At 33.3% G+C, this 17,544-nt stretch overlaps 1 protein-coding gene across 1 annotated transcript in view; it reads left to right on the top strand.

The window, feature by feature from the left end:
* Window positions 1-17,544, top strand: part of LOC107722698 (mitogen-activated protein kinase kinase kinase 13-like) — an 85,211-nt gene that overhangs the window by 52,255 nt on the left and 15,412 nt on the right. The window contains exons 3-10 of the mRNA XM_016531167.1: window positions 9,065-9,758; window positions 12,417-12,600; window positions 12,683-12,874; window positions 13,845-14,003; window positions 14,685-14,843; window positions 15,592-15,700; window positions 16,962-17,071; window positions 17,139-17,255. Of these exons, the coding sequence (XP_016386653.1) occupies window positions 9,161-9,758; window positions 12,417-12,600; window positions 12,683-12,874; window positions 13,845-14,003; window positions 14,685-14,843; window positions 15,592-15,700; window positions 16,962-17,071; window positions 17,139-17,255 (1,628 nt within the window). The 5' untranslated portion in view covers window positions 9,065-9,160. The remainder of the gene's footprint in view (window positions 1-9,064; window positions 9,759-12,416; window positions 12,601-12,682; window positions 12,875-13,844; window positions 14,004-14,684; window positions 14,844-15,591; window positions 15,701-16,961; window positions 17,072-17,138; window positions 17,256-17,544) is intronic.

Raw genomic sequence — 17,544 nt, 5'->3', positions numbered from 1 at the left:
TACTATAATATACACAAAGAATATCGGCCGATATATCGATATCGGCCTTTTTTTTTTTACTCCCTAATATCGGTATCGGTATCGGCCCCAAAAAACCCATATCGGTCGGGCTCTACTACGTATACATGTATACATTATGTAAGGGATAATCAACGGTTTGCCGCACATTACAGGATTTTAAATGCACGACGTGGAGGCCATGAACCTCTGCGAAGTGCATTTAAAATCCTTTAATGCACGGCAAGCCATTGATTATCCCGCTTATTCCATGGTCATTTTCCAAGTTATAGATAAGTTAAAACTAGTATTGCTCTTTGCAGTGCAAAGTAAAAATTACAGTTATTTTCGTCAGTTATGGCACGTTAGCTCTAGCATTCTGCCCGCTTCAAATCATTTCAAATTAATTTTATTATTAAAAATCGCGGGGAAGCGTTGACAACATGATTGTGTGCACAGCGCAATCTGCGATCTCCGACCCCTCTCTCTCTCTCTCTCTCTCTCTCTCTCTCTGTGTGTGTGTTTGTGTGCATCAATTAAAGCAGCGCATTAATATAGAACGGTGTACAAGGCTGCCCCCTAGTAGTCGACTAACCGTTAGTCGACCAGAAGAGGCTTGGTCGACCAAAATTTTACTAGTCGCAGAAAAAAAATCCACAGGCGAAGTCTCACAGTCCGTGACTAACAGATCGTTAACGGCTAGTCTATGGTAATACACTTCCATGGTCATTTTCCAAGTTATAGATAAGTTAAAACTAGTATTGCTCTTTGCAGTGCAAAGTAAAAATTAATAAGTAATAGACTACATCGGGCAGGACATCCAAACTCTCGCCTATCATTCATCGACCTCAAATATGACTTATCATCTGAAATATGTAAGTATTAGTAACTTTACATGGCCGCTCAATCTAATGTTAACCTAGAGAAATGTGCGCTATAGTGTCTGTGAGGAGTGTGAAGCTGAACAGTAGCTCACTGCAGGACAGATGGAGGCGTCGGTGCGCTCATTTGCTCTTAAAATACTCCCTCATTTCTGCTCATACAGATTAAGAGTAATACATCTTTAGAATCTGTAAAGACTCTACATTTATTTGTGTGCACTCACAATAACAACAAAATGCGCTTTTGTAAAATAATGAAAGCAAACAGGATGCGCTTTCTGTCGTCTCGGTCTGTGAAAGCGAGCGCGAAACACCGTGTATATCTTTGCCTTACAGACATTAAAAATATATCTATAGAGAGTGAAATGTCTACTTTCAAATGAACCAATTCAAATGGAAAACAAATATTCTCAGATTATGTATCCATATGAAACATGCATACATACGCATCCACTACTGCGGAGGTGACGATTCAGTGTCGCCGACTTCATCTCTTAAACCGAAAACAAATAAAGCACTTGTTTATCAGTGAATTATTAAAATGTTAATGCAGCCTCCTTACTGTTTTTCCCTGACACATTCATAATCATTACTTCTGCCGCTGCGCTGTGGCAAGCTTTATGCGTGTGCTTGAGCGCTTATTAGGCTATGTAGGCAAATAAAGCCTCATTATAATTATTTAAATGGTTTATTAATAAACGTGCGATTAGTCGACTAATGCTTAAAATGAACAACTACTAGTCGACCAGAAAAATCCTTAGTCGAGGGCAGCCCTAATATATATGCATATATATATATATATACAGTGTTGGGGAAGCTACTCTGAAACTGTAGCTTGACCAGCTACAAACTACTCGTAAATTAAAGTAGTTAAGCCACATTCAAGCTACCCTTTTCAAAAAGTAGCTAGCTACATTCAAACTACTTTAAATTTTTTACATTTTATTCTTTTTTTTTTACAATTAACATTACAAATAACTAAATAATTATTAATGAAGAATTATAATGAAGTCATAAGTAAAATATAATGAAGTTATAATATTTGGGGTTTAAAACGACGTACTGTAATGCAGTCATGATTTCAATGAGTAGAGTGAGTTCAGGTTGATTGGGACACTTTGCCAAGCCATTTCAGTGACAAAAAGTGTCCCAATCATTTGATTTTGTAAACTATTCAATACACACAATAATAAAATACTGTATAGTTAAATAGTTATATTAGTATATTGCTATAAACGTAACACCAATGCAAGAACAAAATATATGCAACTTAAACTGGATTCGGAGGAGTCATAAAATAAGCAGGTTAAACTCACAGCACATACGGTATTTACTGACTGTGAATGGAGACGTCAATCATCTGCTGCGCGCATGAACACTGCGCTTTGCGTGAATCCCGCCGCAACCATCCTTTGCCAAATGTAAGCACACTACTATATCGCGGTTTTATTTTCTGTTCGATTAGTGTTCATTACAAAACTGTGGGGGGACAGATTATATTATGACCGTTCATCATTGTAAAATAGACATTTGATCTAGAGTGCAATAAAGAAGAAATATTAATCAGTTTAAAAATGCTATTATTCACCTCCTGTATGTGCTTTAAGTCTTCGACGTAGACCGCATTTTAATCTTTGTTTTGCGTAAACTACAGTGGATTCATGTGACCTATCCACTCCTGTGCATCCTTTGCAATATCATCAGACGATCTCTTGTCGTTGGAAAGACTGTAAAGCCGCACGATGCGTGAGATCACAACAACAGATGGCGGTAATGAACAAATTTAGTTTGTGATCTCGTCAGAAGAAGACGCTACGCTGCTGCTTCAATGCATTACAGGCTCGTGACTCGTCAGAACGCAAAACGGAATGTAGTGTTTGGTCGCGCTACATCGCTGCTTGCTGGAAAAAATAGTTAGCTACAGTAAAAGCTACACTGTTTTAAAAGTAGCGTCGCTACTGTAAAGCTACTGAAAAATGTAGTTGAGCTAGTAGCGTCGCATGCAAAAATATATATATGTGTGTGTGTGTATATATATATATATATATATAAATACATACATACAGTATATTGTAACATTTTGCCTATATTTTATAAGGCTGTTTGTAGGATTATTAAGATTTAAAATAAAAAGACTTATAAAACTTATAAGTTTTTAGTCTTTTTATAAATGATAGTCATTTTTAGTCTATTTGTAGGATTATTAATATTTTTGCACCGTGATATTTTCATGACAAATATGAAATATCCATATGCTCAGTGAATGTGATGAGAACTCACAGTAGTTAGTTTTCATTCCTTAATGATTCTTTTATTACTTTTGAGGAAACAACGTAGCTAAACAAAAATGTTTTAGCTAAAAAATAATATTTTTGTTGGTAAGAAAAGTAGCTACAATTCAATTTATTAAAGTAAAAAAAAAATCTGTTCAATCACAATTCATTAAACGAATCTGTTCATAAGAATCATTTGAATTAGACTATACTAATCGATGCTTGATTTATTTATTTATTTTATTTTATTTTTATAGTTTAGTTTTTTTTCCGCAGACAACAAGTCAGAGCATTGCAATAGAATGATTACATTTGAGTTATTTAAATTTAGACATTAATTCAGTTCCAGTTTTTTTTTTTTTTTTTAGGTTTGTTTTGAAAATGATTCCTACTGTATATCTAATATCCTGTATATACTGTACTTGTGCTTTGGTTTTGTAAGGAAATGACTGGATAAACAGAGTCATGTGTCTGTCGGTCTGTTTTGTTTGAGGTTTGCTTTGGTAACCGGTTGGTTTGTTTGGTCATGATGATCAATAGTGACTGAGAATACAGCAGCTGTTAGAGGTGTATCAGTATGTGTGTTACCCACAATCCTCAGCCAAAACCTCTTGTTCTGTCCAACCTTTTGTCAGTCTGTTAGTTTTGAACAGGAGTCACAGTATAGGACGTTTTATTGTGCTCTTTGTTTAGCATGGTTTCTGTGTCTCCCGCGTCACACTGGGAAAATGTGCCTCCTCATAACGACGTTAAACATGACGGATCCTCTGATTGGCTGTGATCGTGTCGAGTAGCATTTTCACTTTCAGTTTCAACAAACACCAGTGCAACTAATGCAGTAAACAATGAGCACAATCTGCATGGTTTAGTCATGCTATAATGCATGATGGGAAACGGCGCATAAAACTACCAGTCAAAGTTTGGATACATTTGACTGAATATCTTGCTCATTATGTTTAAAAAAAGTTTTTGTTTTTTACTTCTGTTTAAATGCTTGAAAGTATTTATGCAGACTAATATCATTTTTATTTTCATTTTATTATATATTATTCATTATATTTGTATTTATTTATATATAATTGTGTGTGCAATAAATTGTGTAATAAATAATTATAATTTTAAATAATTATTATATATAAAATATAAATAGAATAGAAATAATAATATATCAATAATATTAATATTAATAATATCATGATAATAAATAGAAACTATCTAAAATATTTATTATATGAATACATAAAGTAATTACGCAATGAATATCACATATTATATATAATATTATATATAATGTGTGTGTGTATATATACACATACACATATATATATATATATATATATATAATAAATAGAAGTGATAATATATTAATAATAAATAGAATAAATCTTTTTCTTTTTTAAAAAGTGTTTTGAAGTTAATGAATGTCCAGAGTGAACAGAGCCAGACAAAGAAGAAGCTCAAATATAAGATTTGATTTGTTTTGGTCACTACATCATTTCTATTTGTGTTCTTTCAGAGGCTTCATCTCTTCACTGTTAAGCCCCGTTCACACCAAGAACGATAACTATAAAGATAATGATAAAGATATAGTTCTAAAAATCGTTCTAAAGAATAGCAGAGTCCACGCCACAGCTATAACGATAAAGGCACAGAGAAACAATATCGTTGGAATCACTTTTAGAACAATTTTTCCAGCTGATGAACGATACAAACATTGACACCCAATCAGAATCCATCCTGCTATCACAAGCTAGAGAACTTAAAGCAGCAGACGATATCGTTCGCTGGTGTGGACGCTAATATCGTTATTTTTATTATCTTTATAGTTATCTTCCTTGGTGTGAATGGGGCTTTATTCTGACATGAGAAAAATATAAACTTCAGACTGCTGGTCTGTATTTATCTTTTGATTAATTCACATAAAGGTTGCCGACCTTTGGTTCAGACACTAATGCAGGCAAAATTATTGCTGTTTTGGGAGAGTCGGTCTTGCGTAACTACAACAGCAGATTATGGGATGTTCGTCCTCAGTGACTGTGTGTGTGTGTGTGTGTGAGAGAGAGAGCGTGAGCGATGTGTGCCAGATGTTTGGCTCTCAGAGCTTCTAATACTCGTTCTGCTTTCATCTCAAAGCAGCACTAACACAGTCGATCAACAGAGACCGGATCACAACGACGGCTTCCCAGAATCTCTCTCTCTCTCTCTCTCTCGCTCTCTCTCTCTCTCTCTCTCCCTCTCACTCTCTCTCTCTAAAGAGATAATCATTAATGCAAATGCCTCCAATCCCTCTCCTGCTGTGTGCGGAATGAGATTGGAAATTAAAATGATCAACCGTTTCAGTCTTTATTTAGCAGTCAGAGCTGTAGTTGCTGTTTAAAACGAGTGTTTGTATTTCTCAAATTCATTAAACGGGGATAATTTTCGCACTCTGTTCTGAAATCTAGTGAGCTGCTGTGTAGGCAGCATTTTAAGGCAATATACAGTAGTTAAGCTCCCGATGCAAAGCCTGTTCCAAAAGTCTCAGGCAGCATCACATGCATGCTTAATAGGTGCAGGTAATCCCAGAATGCATTGCGACAAACTTAAAAAATCCAGAATGTGTATAACTTTTTTTTTTTATTAAAAATTAAGTTTTTTTTAAGAAATTAGTACTTCTATTTAGCAAGGATGCAATAAATGTATCAAAAGTCACATTAAAGACATTTGTAATGTTACAGAAAATGTATATTTTCACATACATGCTGTTTAAATGTATAATTAATATTGTAATAATATTGTAATTAATTGTAATGTTTTACAATATTTAATATTATTTTAAATACATATTTCATATTCATATAAATGTATTTATAATTTATTTTTATAATACAATTACATATAAAAAATAAATATAATTATTAAAATATAAAAATTGCATTATTCATTAATACTAAAAAATTACCAAAAATGTACATCAGAGTTCAAAAAGTTCAAATTAAATGGCAACTTTCATATTTATTCATAGAAATGTATTTATAATTTACTTTTACAATAAATTAAATATAGAAATTTCAATTATTATAAATATATAAATATACATTAATTAATTGCTAAAGTATACATCAAAAAGTTCTATTGAATTAAAGTGCCTTTTTTATATTTATTCATGTAAATATATTTAGAATGTATATTTATCATAAAATTAAGTATAAAACATTTAGTTATTATTTAAAAAATTGCATTATACAGTAATTACTAAAAAGGATACATTCAAAAGTTGAAACTAATTAAGTTGCCTCTTTTACTCTATATTTGTGAATTTTGTGTAATGCTATTTACATTACACAAAATTTGGGAATATTGTTAATAATTGTGTCTGTGTCCGATGTTATTTTTATTAGAGAATTTTTTTTTATTTATTAAAATAACTTTGCAAACACCATTTTTTTTAAATCAACAATCTTTGTCATGCCTTGTTTTTTCTTCAGCATCTTGCTTCATGTTTGAGTTTTAAAAACTTTTTGTTTCTAAAAAAAAAAATTTGAAAAAAAATTTCCGTTCCACTAAGCTGCACCCATCAGGCTGTTTTTAAATGCATATCTGTCTTTCTCCTGCAGGTGTGTCATAAAACCCGACAGAATTCATCTGTAAAGCCTGGCCACATATATATATATATATATAATAAATAGAAGTGATAATATATTAATAATAAATAGAATAAATCTTTTTCTTTTTTAAAAAGTGTTTTGAAGTTAATGAATGTCCAGAGTGAACAGAGCCAGACAAAGAAGAAGCTCAAATATAAGATTTGATTTGTTTTGGTCACTACATCATTTCTATTTGTGTTCTTTCAGAGGCTTCATCTCTTCACTGTTAAGCCCCGTTCACACCAAGAACGATAACTATAAAGATAATGATAAAGATATAGTTCTAAAAATCGTTCTAAAGAATAGCAGAGTCCACGCCACAGCTATAACGATAAAGGCACAGAGAAACAATATCGTTGGAATCACTTTTAGAACAATTTTTCCAGCTGATGAACGATACAAACATTGACACCCAATCAGAATCCATCCTGCTATCACAAGCTAGAGAACTTAAAGCAGCAGACGATATCGTTCGCTGGTGTGGACGCTAATATCGTTATTTTTATTATCTTTATAGTTATCTTCCTTGGTGTGAATGGGGCTTTATTCTGACATGAGAAAAATATAAACTTCAGACTGCTGGTCTGTATTTATCTTTTGATTAATTCACATAAAGGTTGCCGACCTTTGGTTCAGACACTAATGCAGGCAAAATTATTGCTGTTTTGGGAGAGTCGGTCTTGCGTAACTACAACAGCAGATTATGGGATGTTCGTCCTCAGTGACTGTGTGTGTGTGTGTGTGTGAGAGAGAGAGCGTGAGCGATGTGTGCCAGATGTTTGGCTCTCAGAGCTTCTAATACTCGTTCTGCTTTCATCTCAAAGCAGCACTAACACAGTCGATCAACAGAGACCGGATCACAACGACGGCTTCCCAGAATCTCTCTCTCTCTCTCTCTCTCGCTCTCTCTCTCTCTCTCTCTCCCTCTCACTCTCTCTCTCTAAAGAGATAATCATTAATGCAAATGCCTCCAATCCCTCTCCTGCTGTGTGCGGAATGAGATTGGAAATTAAAATGATCAACCGTTTCAGTCTTTATTTAGCAGTCAGAGCTGTAGTTGCTGTTTAAAACGAGTGTTTGTATTTCTCAAATTCATTAAACGGGGATAATTTTCGCACTCTGTTCTGAAATCTAGTGAGCTGCTATGTAGGCAGCATTTTAAGGCAATATACAGTAGTTAAGCTCCCGATGCAAAGCCTGTTCCAAAAGTCTCAGGCAGCATCACATGCATGCTTAATAGGTGCAGGTAATCCCAGAATGCATTGCGACAAACTTAAAAAATCCAGAATGTGTATAACTTTTTTTTTTTATTAAAAATTAAGTTTTTTTTAAGAAATTAGTACTTCTATTTAGCAAGGATGCAATAAATGTATCAAAAGTCACATTAAAGACATTTGTAATGTTACAGAAAATGTATATTTTCACATACATGCTGTTTAAATGTATAATTAATATTGTAATAATATTGTAATTAATTGTAATGTTTTACAATATTTAATATTATTTTAAATACATATTTCATATTCATATAAATGTATTTATAATTTATTTTTATAATACAATTACATATAAAAAATAAATATAATTATTAAAATATAAAAATTGCATTATTCATTAATACTAAAAAATTACCAAAAATGTACATCAGAGTTCAAAAAGTTCAAATTAAATGGCAACTTTCATATTTATTCATAGAAATGTATTTATAATTTACTTTTACAATAAATTAAATATAGAAATTTCAATTATTATAAATATATAAATATACATTAATTAATTGCTAAAGTATACATCAAAAAGTTCTATTGAATTAAAGTGCCTTTTTTATATTTATTCATGTAAATATATTTAGAATGTATATTTATCATAAAATTAAGTATAAAACATTTAGTTATTATTTAAAAAATTGCATTATACAGTAATTACTAAAAAGGATACATTCAAAAGTTGAAACTAATTAAGTTGCCTCTTTTACTCTATATTTGTGAATTTTGTGTAATGCTATTTACATTACACAAAATTTGGGAATATTGTTAATAATTGTGTCTGTGTCCGATGTTATTTTTATTAGAGAATTTTTTTTAATTTATTAAAATAACTTTGCAAACACCATTTTTTTTAAATCAACAATCTTTGTCATGCCTTGTTTTTTCTTCAGCATCTTGCTTCATGTTTGAGTTTTAAAAACTTTTTGTTTCTAAAAAAAAAAATTTGAAAAAAAATTTCCGTTCCACTAAGCTGCACCCATCAGGCTGTTTTTAAATGCATATCTGTCTTTCTCCTGCAGGTGTGTCATAAAACCCGACAGAATTCATCTGTAAAGCCTGGCCGCTCATTTCCCGTCGGGTGAGGAGGGCGTCTGCCCATACACACGCACGGCACCATGGGAAGCTCCCCGGAGGTGCTGTCCTGGACGTCCTGTCCCAGCCTGCTGGTGGGGAAGCTGAAGGAAGAGCTGAAGCTCACGGTCGTCGGCGACTCCATGAAAAAAACCAACAGTAACATTTCTCCTCAAGCGCTGCTTCCTCCGGCGGCGCCTCCGCCGCAGATCATCGCAGACCTGGCTCCGCCCACCACCCTTCCCATGCCGCTGCAGCAGCTTCAGCTTCCCTGCAGGGACGACGAGCCAGGCGGCACCAGCCCACCGTGCACCGCCCTCAGCGAGGACTCGACGCGGGAGCAGGGACACTTCGAAAACAGCGTTCTGCAGCTGCAGGAACATGAGGAGGCCGAGACGCCGGGATCCTGCAGTCAGGGAGGCTGCGGAAGCGGCGGGGAGGAGAAAAACGAGGAGGGCGGGTGTCCGATGGACCACAGCGGAGACGACACGCACCCCCATCCGCATGACGACATCAAACTGCACTTTCATAGAGCTGGGACGGGCAGCGGTGGATTTCTGGAGGGGCTGTTCGGATGTTTGAGACCCGTGTGGAATATTATCGGGAAAACATACTCAACCGAGTACAAACTTCAGCAGCAAGGTTAGTGACGAGTATTACATTTTAGTACATTACTGATTACACATTACAAAACCAAAATTGGGTTACTTTATTTTAAGGTGTCCTTGTTACAGTGTAATTATTAGATATTTTTCCTGATATTTAAAAAAATTTCCGTAATTGGATATTCGTTTTGTAATATTGAATCCACCGATATGTTGTTATCATTGTGTTAAAAACAGAACTAAAAAAAAATATTGGTTCGGCATGTCGGTTATCGGGCACATAAACATGCAAATAATCAATATCGGTTATAAAGAAATTGATCTCTAGTAATTATACATTTAAGTAGTTTAAGTAATAATAGCATTTAAATAATAGTAATTATGCATAATTTACACTTTTTACTTTAGTAAAAACGTGTAACAAAGGGACTGTAAAAGAAAGTGTTACCGAAAATTGTAGTTTTTCCCCAATATTTAAGCATTTTTCCCTAATCGGATATGAGTTTTGTAATTTTTTTAATCTACCGATATGTTGTTATCATTGTGTTATAAACAGAAGTAAATAGATAAATAAATATCGGTTCTGCATATCGGTTGTTGGGCACATAAACATGCAAATAATCTGTATCGGTTATAAAAAAAAATTGATCTGTAGTAATTATACATTTAAATAATTTAAGTAATAGTAACATTTAAATAATTTTACATTTAGTCATTGAGCAGACGCTTTTATCCAAAGCGACTTACAAATGAAGACAATTGAAGCAATCAAAATCAACGAATGAGCAATGATATGCAAGTGCTATAACAAGTCTCAGTTAGCTTAACGTAGTACACGTAGCAAGGTTTTTTGTTAATTGTATAATAAATAAAAGAAAACAAATACAATACAAAAAGAATAGAGAAGCTAGTGTTAGTTTTTTTTTGTTTTTTTTAAAGAAAACAAGCAGTTAGTAAATGAACAATGCAAGTCTAAAAGGGGCAAGTTTTTTTTTTTAAAGAGTAGAATTAGACGAGAGAGTGCTAGAGTTAGAGGGTCAAATAAAGATGGAAGAGATGTGGTTTTAGCCAATTCTTGAAGATGGCTAAGCACTCAGCTGCTCGGATTGAGTTGGGCAGGTCATTCCACCAGGAGGGAACAGTTAATGTAAAAGTCTGTGCTTGTTTTAAAATTTCAATGTAGTTTTGTTATTTACATTTGCATTATATTTCATTTTTGTCATTTAGCAGACGCTTTTGTCCAAAGCGACTTACAAATGAGGACAATAGAAGCAATCAAAACCAACAAAAGAGCAATAATTTACAAGTGCTATATTATTATAGTGTTATATTTCAATTTCACAAAGAAATGTGCAGTATTTTGTCCAAGCAATAATAAAAGGACACATTTAATTTATAATTTGTCTTAAATCTCATTTTGTAAAAAAAAAATCGTGAATCGAATCGTGAGTTGAGTGAATCGTTACATCCCTAATTAATGCCTTGAATTTTATGCAAGCAGCTATTGGTAGCCAGTGCAAATTGATAAACAGAGGTGTGACGTGCATCCTTTTCGGCTCATTAAAAATTAATCTTGCTGCCGCGAGTATAATAATAGTAATTATGCATGTAATTGTGTATAATTTACTGTTTTTACTTAAGGGCACTCTAAAATAGTGTTACCAAAAATTGTGGTTAGTACTATAATCTAGTTATAAAAACATGATCTCTAGTAATTATACTTTTAGGTAATAGTAACATTTAATTAATTGTAATTATGCATGTAATTACGCATAATTTACGGTTTTTACTTTAGTAAATGTTACCGAAAATTTTAGTTTTTCCTCAATATTTAAGCATTTTCCGTAATCGGATATCGGTTTTGGAATATCAAATCTACCAATAAGTTGTTATCGTTGTCTCAAAAACATAATATATAACACAAACAATAAATGAATATCAGTTCTGCATATCGTGTTTTCGGGCACAAAAACATGCAAATAGTCTATATTGGTATCGTGTTATAAAAAAAAAATTGATCTCTAGTAATTATACATTTAAGTAATAGTAACATTTAATAGTAATTATTCATAATTTACTGTTTTTACTTTAGTAAAAAAAAATGTGTAACAAGGTCACTGTAAAAATAAAGTGTTACCGAAGAAAAAAAAATGTCCGTTATTTAAGCATTTGACCATATTCGGATATTGATTTTGTAAAATCAAATCTACCGATATGTTGTTATAATTTAGTCAGTGCATATCGGTTATCGTGCACATAAACATGCAAATAATCTGTATCGTATCGGTTATAAAATAATTGATCTGTAGCAATTAAATAATATAAGTAATATTAATTATGCATAATTTACTTTTCGATTACATTTGACCTAACTTTATCACATGGATTTGAATAGGATTATTTTGTACCATATTGATAAAAATAGGAAGAGAAAGAAAACACATTTTATTGTTTGTTATATACAACATGAAGTGTATTAAACATTACTTTAAGTCAGGGTTTCCCAAACTGGAGTTTGTGAGTTTATGAAAAGCTAATAATTTAAATCATAAAAATGTCAAATTAAAGAAACAAACTGCTTTTAAAATTAAGACAATCAAAATAAAACCCTTTGGGTGAACTCTCCCTTTAAGTTGATCTTTGCTGTGGTTTTGATTGAACAGTATGTTGAGGGTGTGTTCTGATTGGTCAGTAGACATGTGGGAGGTGCCGTTTGAGGAGATATCTGAGCTGCAGTGGCTGGGAAGCGGAGCTCAGGGCGCCGTGTTCCTCGGGAAGTTCCGCTCCGAAGAGGTCGCCATCAAGAAAGTCCGAGAGCAGAAGGAGACGGATATCAAACACCTGCGCAAGCTGAAGCACCCCAACATCATCAGCTTCAAGTAGGTCGCAATGAAAAACCAGCTAGTGGCAGTCAATATGCAGCTTTGAGTTTGACACTAAAGCGTGCTGTTTGTGTTTCAGGGGTGTTTGCACGCAGGCCCCGTGTTACTGCATCATCATGGAGTACTGTGCTCAAGGGCAGCTGTACGAGGTTCTCAGGGCCGGTCGTAAGATCACGCCGCGGCTGCTGGTGGACTGGGCCTCAGGGATCGCCAGCGGCATGAACTACCTGCACCTCCACAAGATCATCCACAGAGACCTCAAATCACCAAAGTAAGACCTGTGGGATTTTAGGATTATTTATTTACTATTATAGTATTTATATATAATATTTTGAATTAGCTTTTATCTTTATATTATTAGTAATTTAGTTATGTGCCTTTGTCATTTTTAATATTTAATATTATTTAAATTTTAATCGTTTTAATATATTTTAATATTAATATTTGTAATATTTAAATTGTAATATTCATTTTATTATTTAATATTTACCTTTAATTCATTTTTTTTCAGTATTAGTTGTAGTAATTTTCTTACATTACTAATATTTAATATACAAAAAAAATAATGGGGTCAATTTGTCTCACAACATAACAATTGTACCCAGATTTTTAATACCATACGAGAGTTAGGTTTTTCACCTAATATTTATATTTTATTTTATTTGAACTTCATTTCAATGAACAAAAATGCATACTTTATCAGATGCATAAAATGCTCAATTTCACTTAAAAGCACTCAAATCACAAATGTGACCCTGGAGCACAAAACCAGTCTTAAGTCACTGGGGAATATTTGTAGCAATAGCCAAAAATACATTGTATGGGTCAAAATTATTGATTTTTCTTTTATGCCAAAAATCATTAGGATATTAAGATGTTCCATAAAGATATTTTGTAAATTTCAAATATCAAAACTTAATTTTTGATTAGTAATATGCATTGCTAAGAGCTTAATTTGGACAACTTTAAAGGCGATTTTCTCAATATTTTGATTTTTTTGCACCCTCAGATTCCAGATATTCAAATTGTTGTATCTCGACCAAATATTGTCCTATCCTAACAAACCATACATCAATGGAAAGCTTATATATTCAGCTTCGAAATGGTGTATAAATCTCAATTTCAAAAAATTGACCCTTGTTTTGTGGTCCAGGATCACATATATAGTATATATGGAAATACTGTAAATGGGCAATACCAATGCGTTCTGCTTCTCTGAATGTGTGTGCTTTCTTTTGCAGTGTGCTAGTCACTCAAAATGACAACGTGAAGATCTCAGACTTTGGAACATCTAAAGAGCTCAGTGACAAGAGTACGAAGATGTCATTTGCGGGTACGGTGGCCTGGATGGCTCCGGAAGTGATCCGGAATGAGCCGGTGTCAGAGAAAGTAGACATCTGGTGAGTGTGAATTAATACAGTGACATTGATAAAAATCACAAATGTTTCTTGAGCAGCAAATCAGCATATTAGAAGGATTTCTGAAGGATCATGTGACACTGAAGACTGGAGGAATGATGCTGAAAGTTTTGATTACAGCTTTGATCACAGAAATAAATTACATTTTAAAATGTTTTCACATAGAAAAGTTATTTTAAATTGTAATAATATTTCACTGTTACAATATTTTTTATCAAATGTGACCCTGGAGCACAAAAGCAGTCTTAAGTCACTGGGGTATATTTGTAGCAATAGCCAAAAATACATTGTATGGGTCAAAATAATAGATTTTTCTTTTATGCCAAAAATCATTAGGATATAAAGTAAAGATCATGTTCCATGAAGATATTTTGTAAATGTCCTACCGTAAATATATCAACACTTAATTTTTGATTAGTAATATGCATTGCTAAGAACTTCATTTGGACAACTTTAAAGATGATTTTCTCAATATTTAGATTTTTTTGCACCCTCAGATTCCAGAAATTGACCCTTATGACTGGTTTTGTGGTCCATGGTCACAAATAAATGCAGCCTTGGTGAGCAGAAGAGACTACTTTCAAAAGCATTAAAAACTCTCACCGACCTCAAGCGTTTGAGCAGTAGTGTAAGCAGTGAGTGCTAATTGTTGTGTGTTTGGAGGTCGTTCGGGGTGGTGATGTGGGAGCTGCTGACCGGTGAGATCCCCTATAAGGACGTGGACTCGTCTGCTATTATTTGGGGTGTGGGCAGTAACAGCCTCCATCTGCCTGTGCCGTCCACCTGTCCCGACGGCTTCAAGATCCTCATGAAACAAACCTGGTGAGACTCAACGCCATCTACATCCAATGCTAGCTAGTTACTGCTGATTACATGCAATCTGGACATAATCAGATTCCAAAAATTATGTACTTGTAATTAGAGTATATTACATTTTAAAATGCTCCTAATCAGATTACAGTTACTTTTTTTTAATTACATAGTATTCACACAAGTAATCTGAAGTAGTCAGAAAACATTACCTAGATTATGTTACGAACTACAGTTTTCACCATGTAATCTGTAATCAGTAGTGGACTACAATTTATTAGTAATCTACCCAGCGCTGTCTACAACAATTACATGCTTTTGTGCTGTATTTATAATGGAAGAACATTGTTATTGTTTGTGGAATAAAGCTACACATATGAAAGGAATAATGTACAAGAAATATTGATTTGAATTTATTTTTATGTGAGGGAAAACACAAAAAGAGCATGAAGTGATACAAATGAAACCGTGTACAAGTCAATTTTAAAACTAGATTAAAAATGTTTGGCTTGAGAAAGTACTTTATGGCCAAAAGTTTCAAATTGTTGAAAACACTTGAAATGTAAAATTGAAAATAGTTCTAAAAGCTCGAAGGTTTTAAGGCCATTCGGTGTCTTTGCTAGGATGTTTTTGGTAGTTGCCAGGTAGATTTTTGACTGCAGAATGCTGTGATTGGCCAATCAGAATCCAGGATTTCCAAGAGTTCTCTAAAACAGGGTTTTACTAGTAGATTGAGATGGTGTTCTTCTTGTACCTGCAGGCAAGGTAAACCCAGAAACCGGCCGTCCTTCAGGCAGATCCTTCTCCATCTGGATATCGCCTCGGCTGATATGCTCGGGACGCCACAGGAGACCTACTTCAAATCTCAGGTGAGCAAATGTTGATTTCTACACTGACTTCTGCTGAGTCTCATCCAGAAAGAGTCACTGTGTCGTCCAGCGGCATCACTACAGAACGAAAGAAATGCAAAAGCAACATGAACCACTTATCCAATTGTTTCTCGGTTCTCTAATAGTTCTATAAATAAGAACTACATCGCTAAAATAAAATTGCAAATTGCATTCAACGAACATGCAGCATGAAAACTGTAGTGTGATTCATGAACAAACGACTCTTTTGACTCAGTTCTGTAATGTATCTGTCAAAAAGAATCACAAATCAGCCTCAAATTTTATGAGTTGCTTGTTTGATTCATCTAAAAGAGTTAATTAAACCATTATGGGATGTTAATTATTGACAGTATAACCAGAATTGTTTGATTAATGATTTCCATCCATTGATTTCATGTGTATGTTTGTGTGCGACTAGTGTTATTTTAGGATTATTTAATTACTATTTATAAATATTTATAATTATTTTAGTAATTAATTTGAATGCTTTTTTATCTTTTTTTGTCGTATTTGTCATTTTAAATAGTTTTTGCCTTTTTAATATTTCTATTTAACTTGAATTTATATTTCCGTTTTAGCTGTAGTCATTTTTTAGTTAGAATTTCATTTGTTCATTTTTAAGTCAACATTTCGATTTTTTTTTTAAGTTTTCTTAAGTTTTTCATCTAATGTTTATATTTTATTTTATTTCAGCTTTATTGCAGTTACCGAAAACAATTTTTAAGAGAATTTTTCAATAACAGTATTGTCTGTGGAAATTAGCTTTTATCTTAATGTTGTAACTTTTTATTTAAAAAATTTTTTTTGTAATGTTATAATTTTTTGCTTTTTAATATTTCTATTTAGCTTGAATTTATTTTTATTTCAGTTTTAGTTAGAATTTTATATCAGCTAGTCAGCATTTCTAATTTTAAGTTTTTTTTATTTAATATTTATATTTTAATTTATTTCAGCTTTTTTCAATTACCAAAAACATTTAATTCTTTTAATGGTCACACTTTAGTTCGGGGACCAATTCTCACTATTAACTACAACTTTTGCCTCAAACTCCTAATTTGCTGCTTATTAATAGTTAGTAAGGTAGTTATTAAGTTTAGGAAAATATGGTCATGCAGAATAAGGCATTAATATGTGCTTTATAAGTACTAATAAACTGCCAATATGCTACTATTCATGCTTATTTGTCCCCAAACTAAAGTGTTACCATTTTAATTCACCCTAACAATCTTGTCTGTGGCAGGCGGAGTGGAGAGAGGAAGTGAAGAAGCATTTCGAGAAGATCAAAAGCGAAGGCACCTGCATCCACCGACTGGACGAGGAGCTGATTCGCCGCAGAAGAGACGAACTCAGGTGAGAGCAGCAGAACACAGAGCGGGACTGTCTGTTATGTGCTGTCTCACGGTCTCGTGCGTTTCAGACACGCTCTGGATATCCGAGAGCATTACGAGAGGAAACTGGAGCGAGCTAACAACCTGTACATGGAGCTCAGCGCTATCATGCTGCAGCTGGAGGTGCGAGAGAAAGAGCTGCTCAAGTAAGTCCTTCATGCTTTGCAAAAGAAGCAAATTAATTAATTAAATAAATTAAGTAATAAAGTAATTACAAATATTTGTAATAATAATAATAATAATTCTAAAATAAAAACACTAAATAAAATAAAACACAAAAACTATATTAAAAATTATATTCGTTTAACTGCCTTATGTGGGCATTAGCCGACATCAGAGAACCATGAACATGCAAGTGTATTTTTAAATGATTGAAATATGTGAGCCTGGAGCACAAAAGCAGTCTTAAGTCACTGGGGTATATTTGTAGCAATA

This window comes from Sinocyclocheilus rhinocerous, unplaced genomic scaffold (genome assembly GCF_001515625.1).
Source record: "Sinocyclocheilus rhinocerous isolate Xijiao unplaced genomic scaffold, SAMN03320098_v1.1 scaffold1806, whole genome shotgun sequence".
Classification (NCBI taxonomy): Eukaryota; Metazoa; Chordata; class Actinopteri; order Cypriniformes; family Cyprinidae; genus Sinocyclocheilus; species Sinocyclocheilus rhinocerous.
The sequence above is the reverse complement of the archived record's forward strand: the minus strand, read 5'-3'. Positions and strand labels throughout refer to the sequence as shown.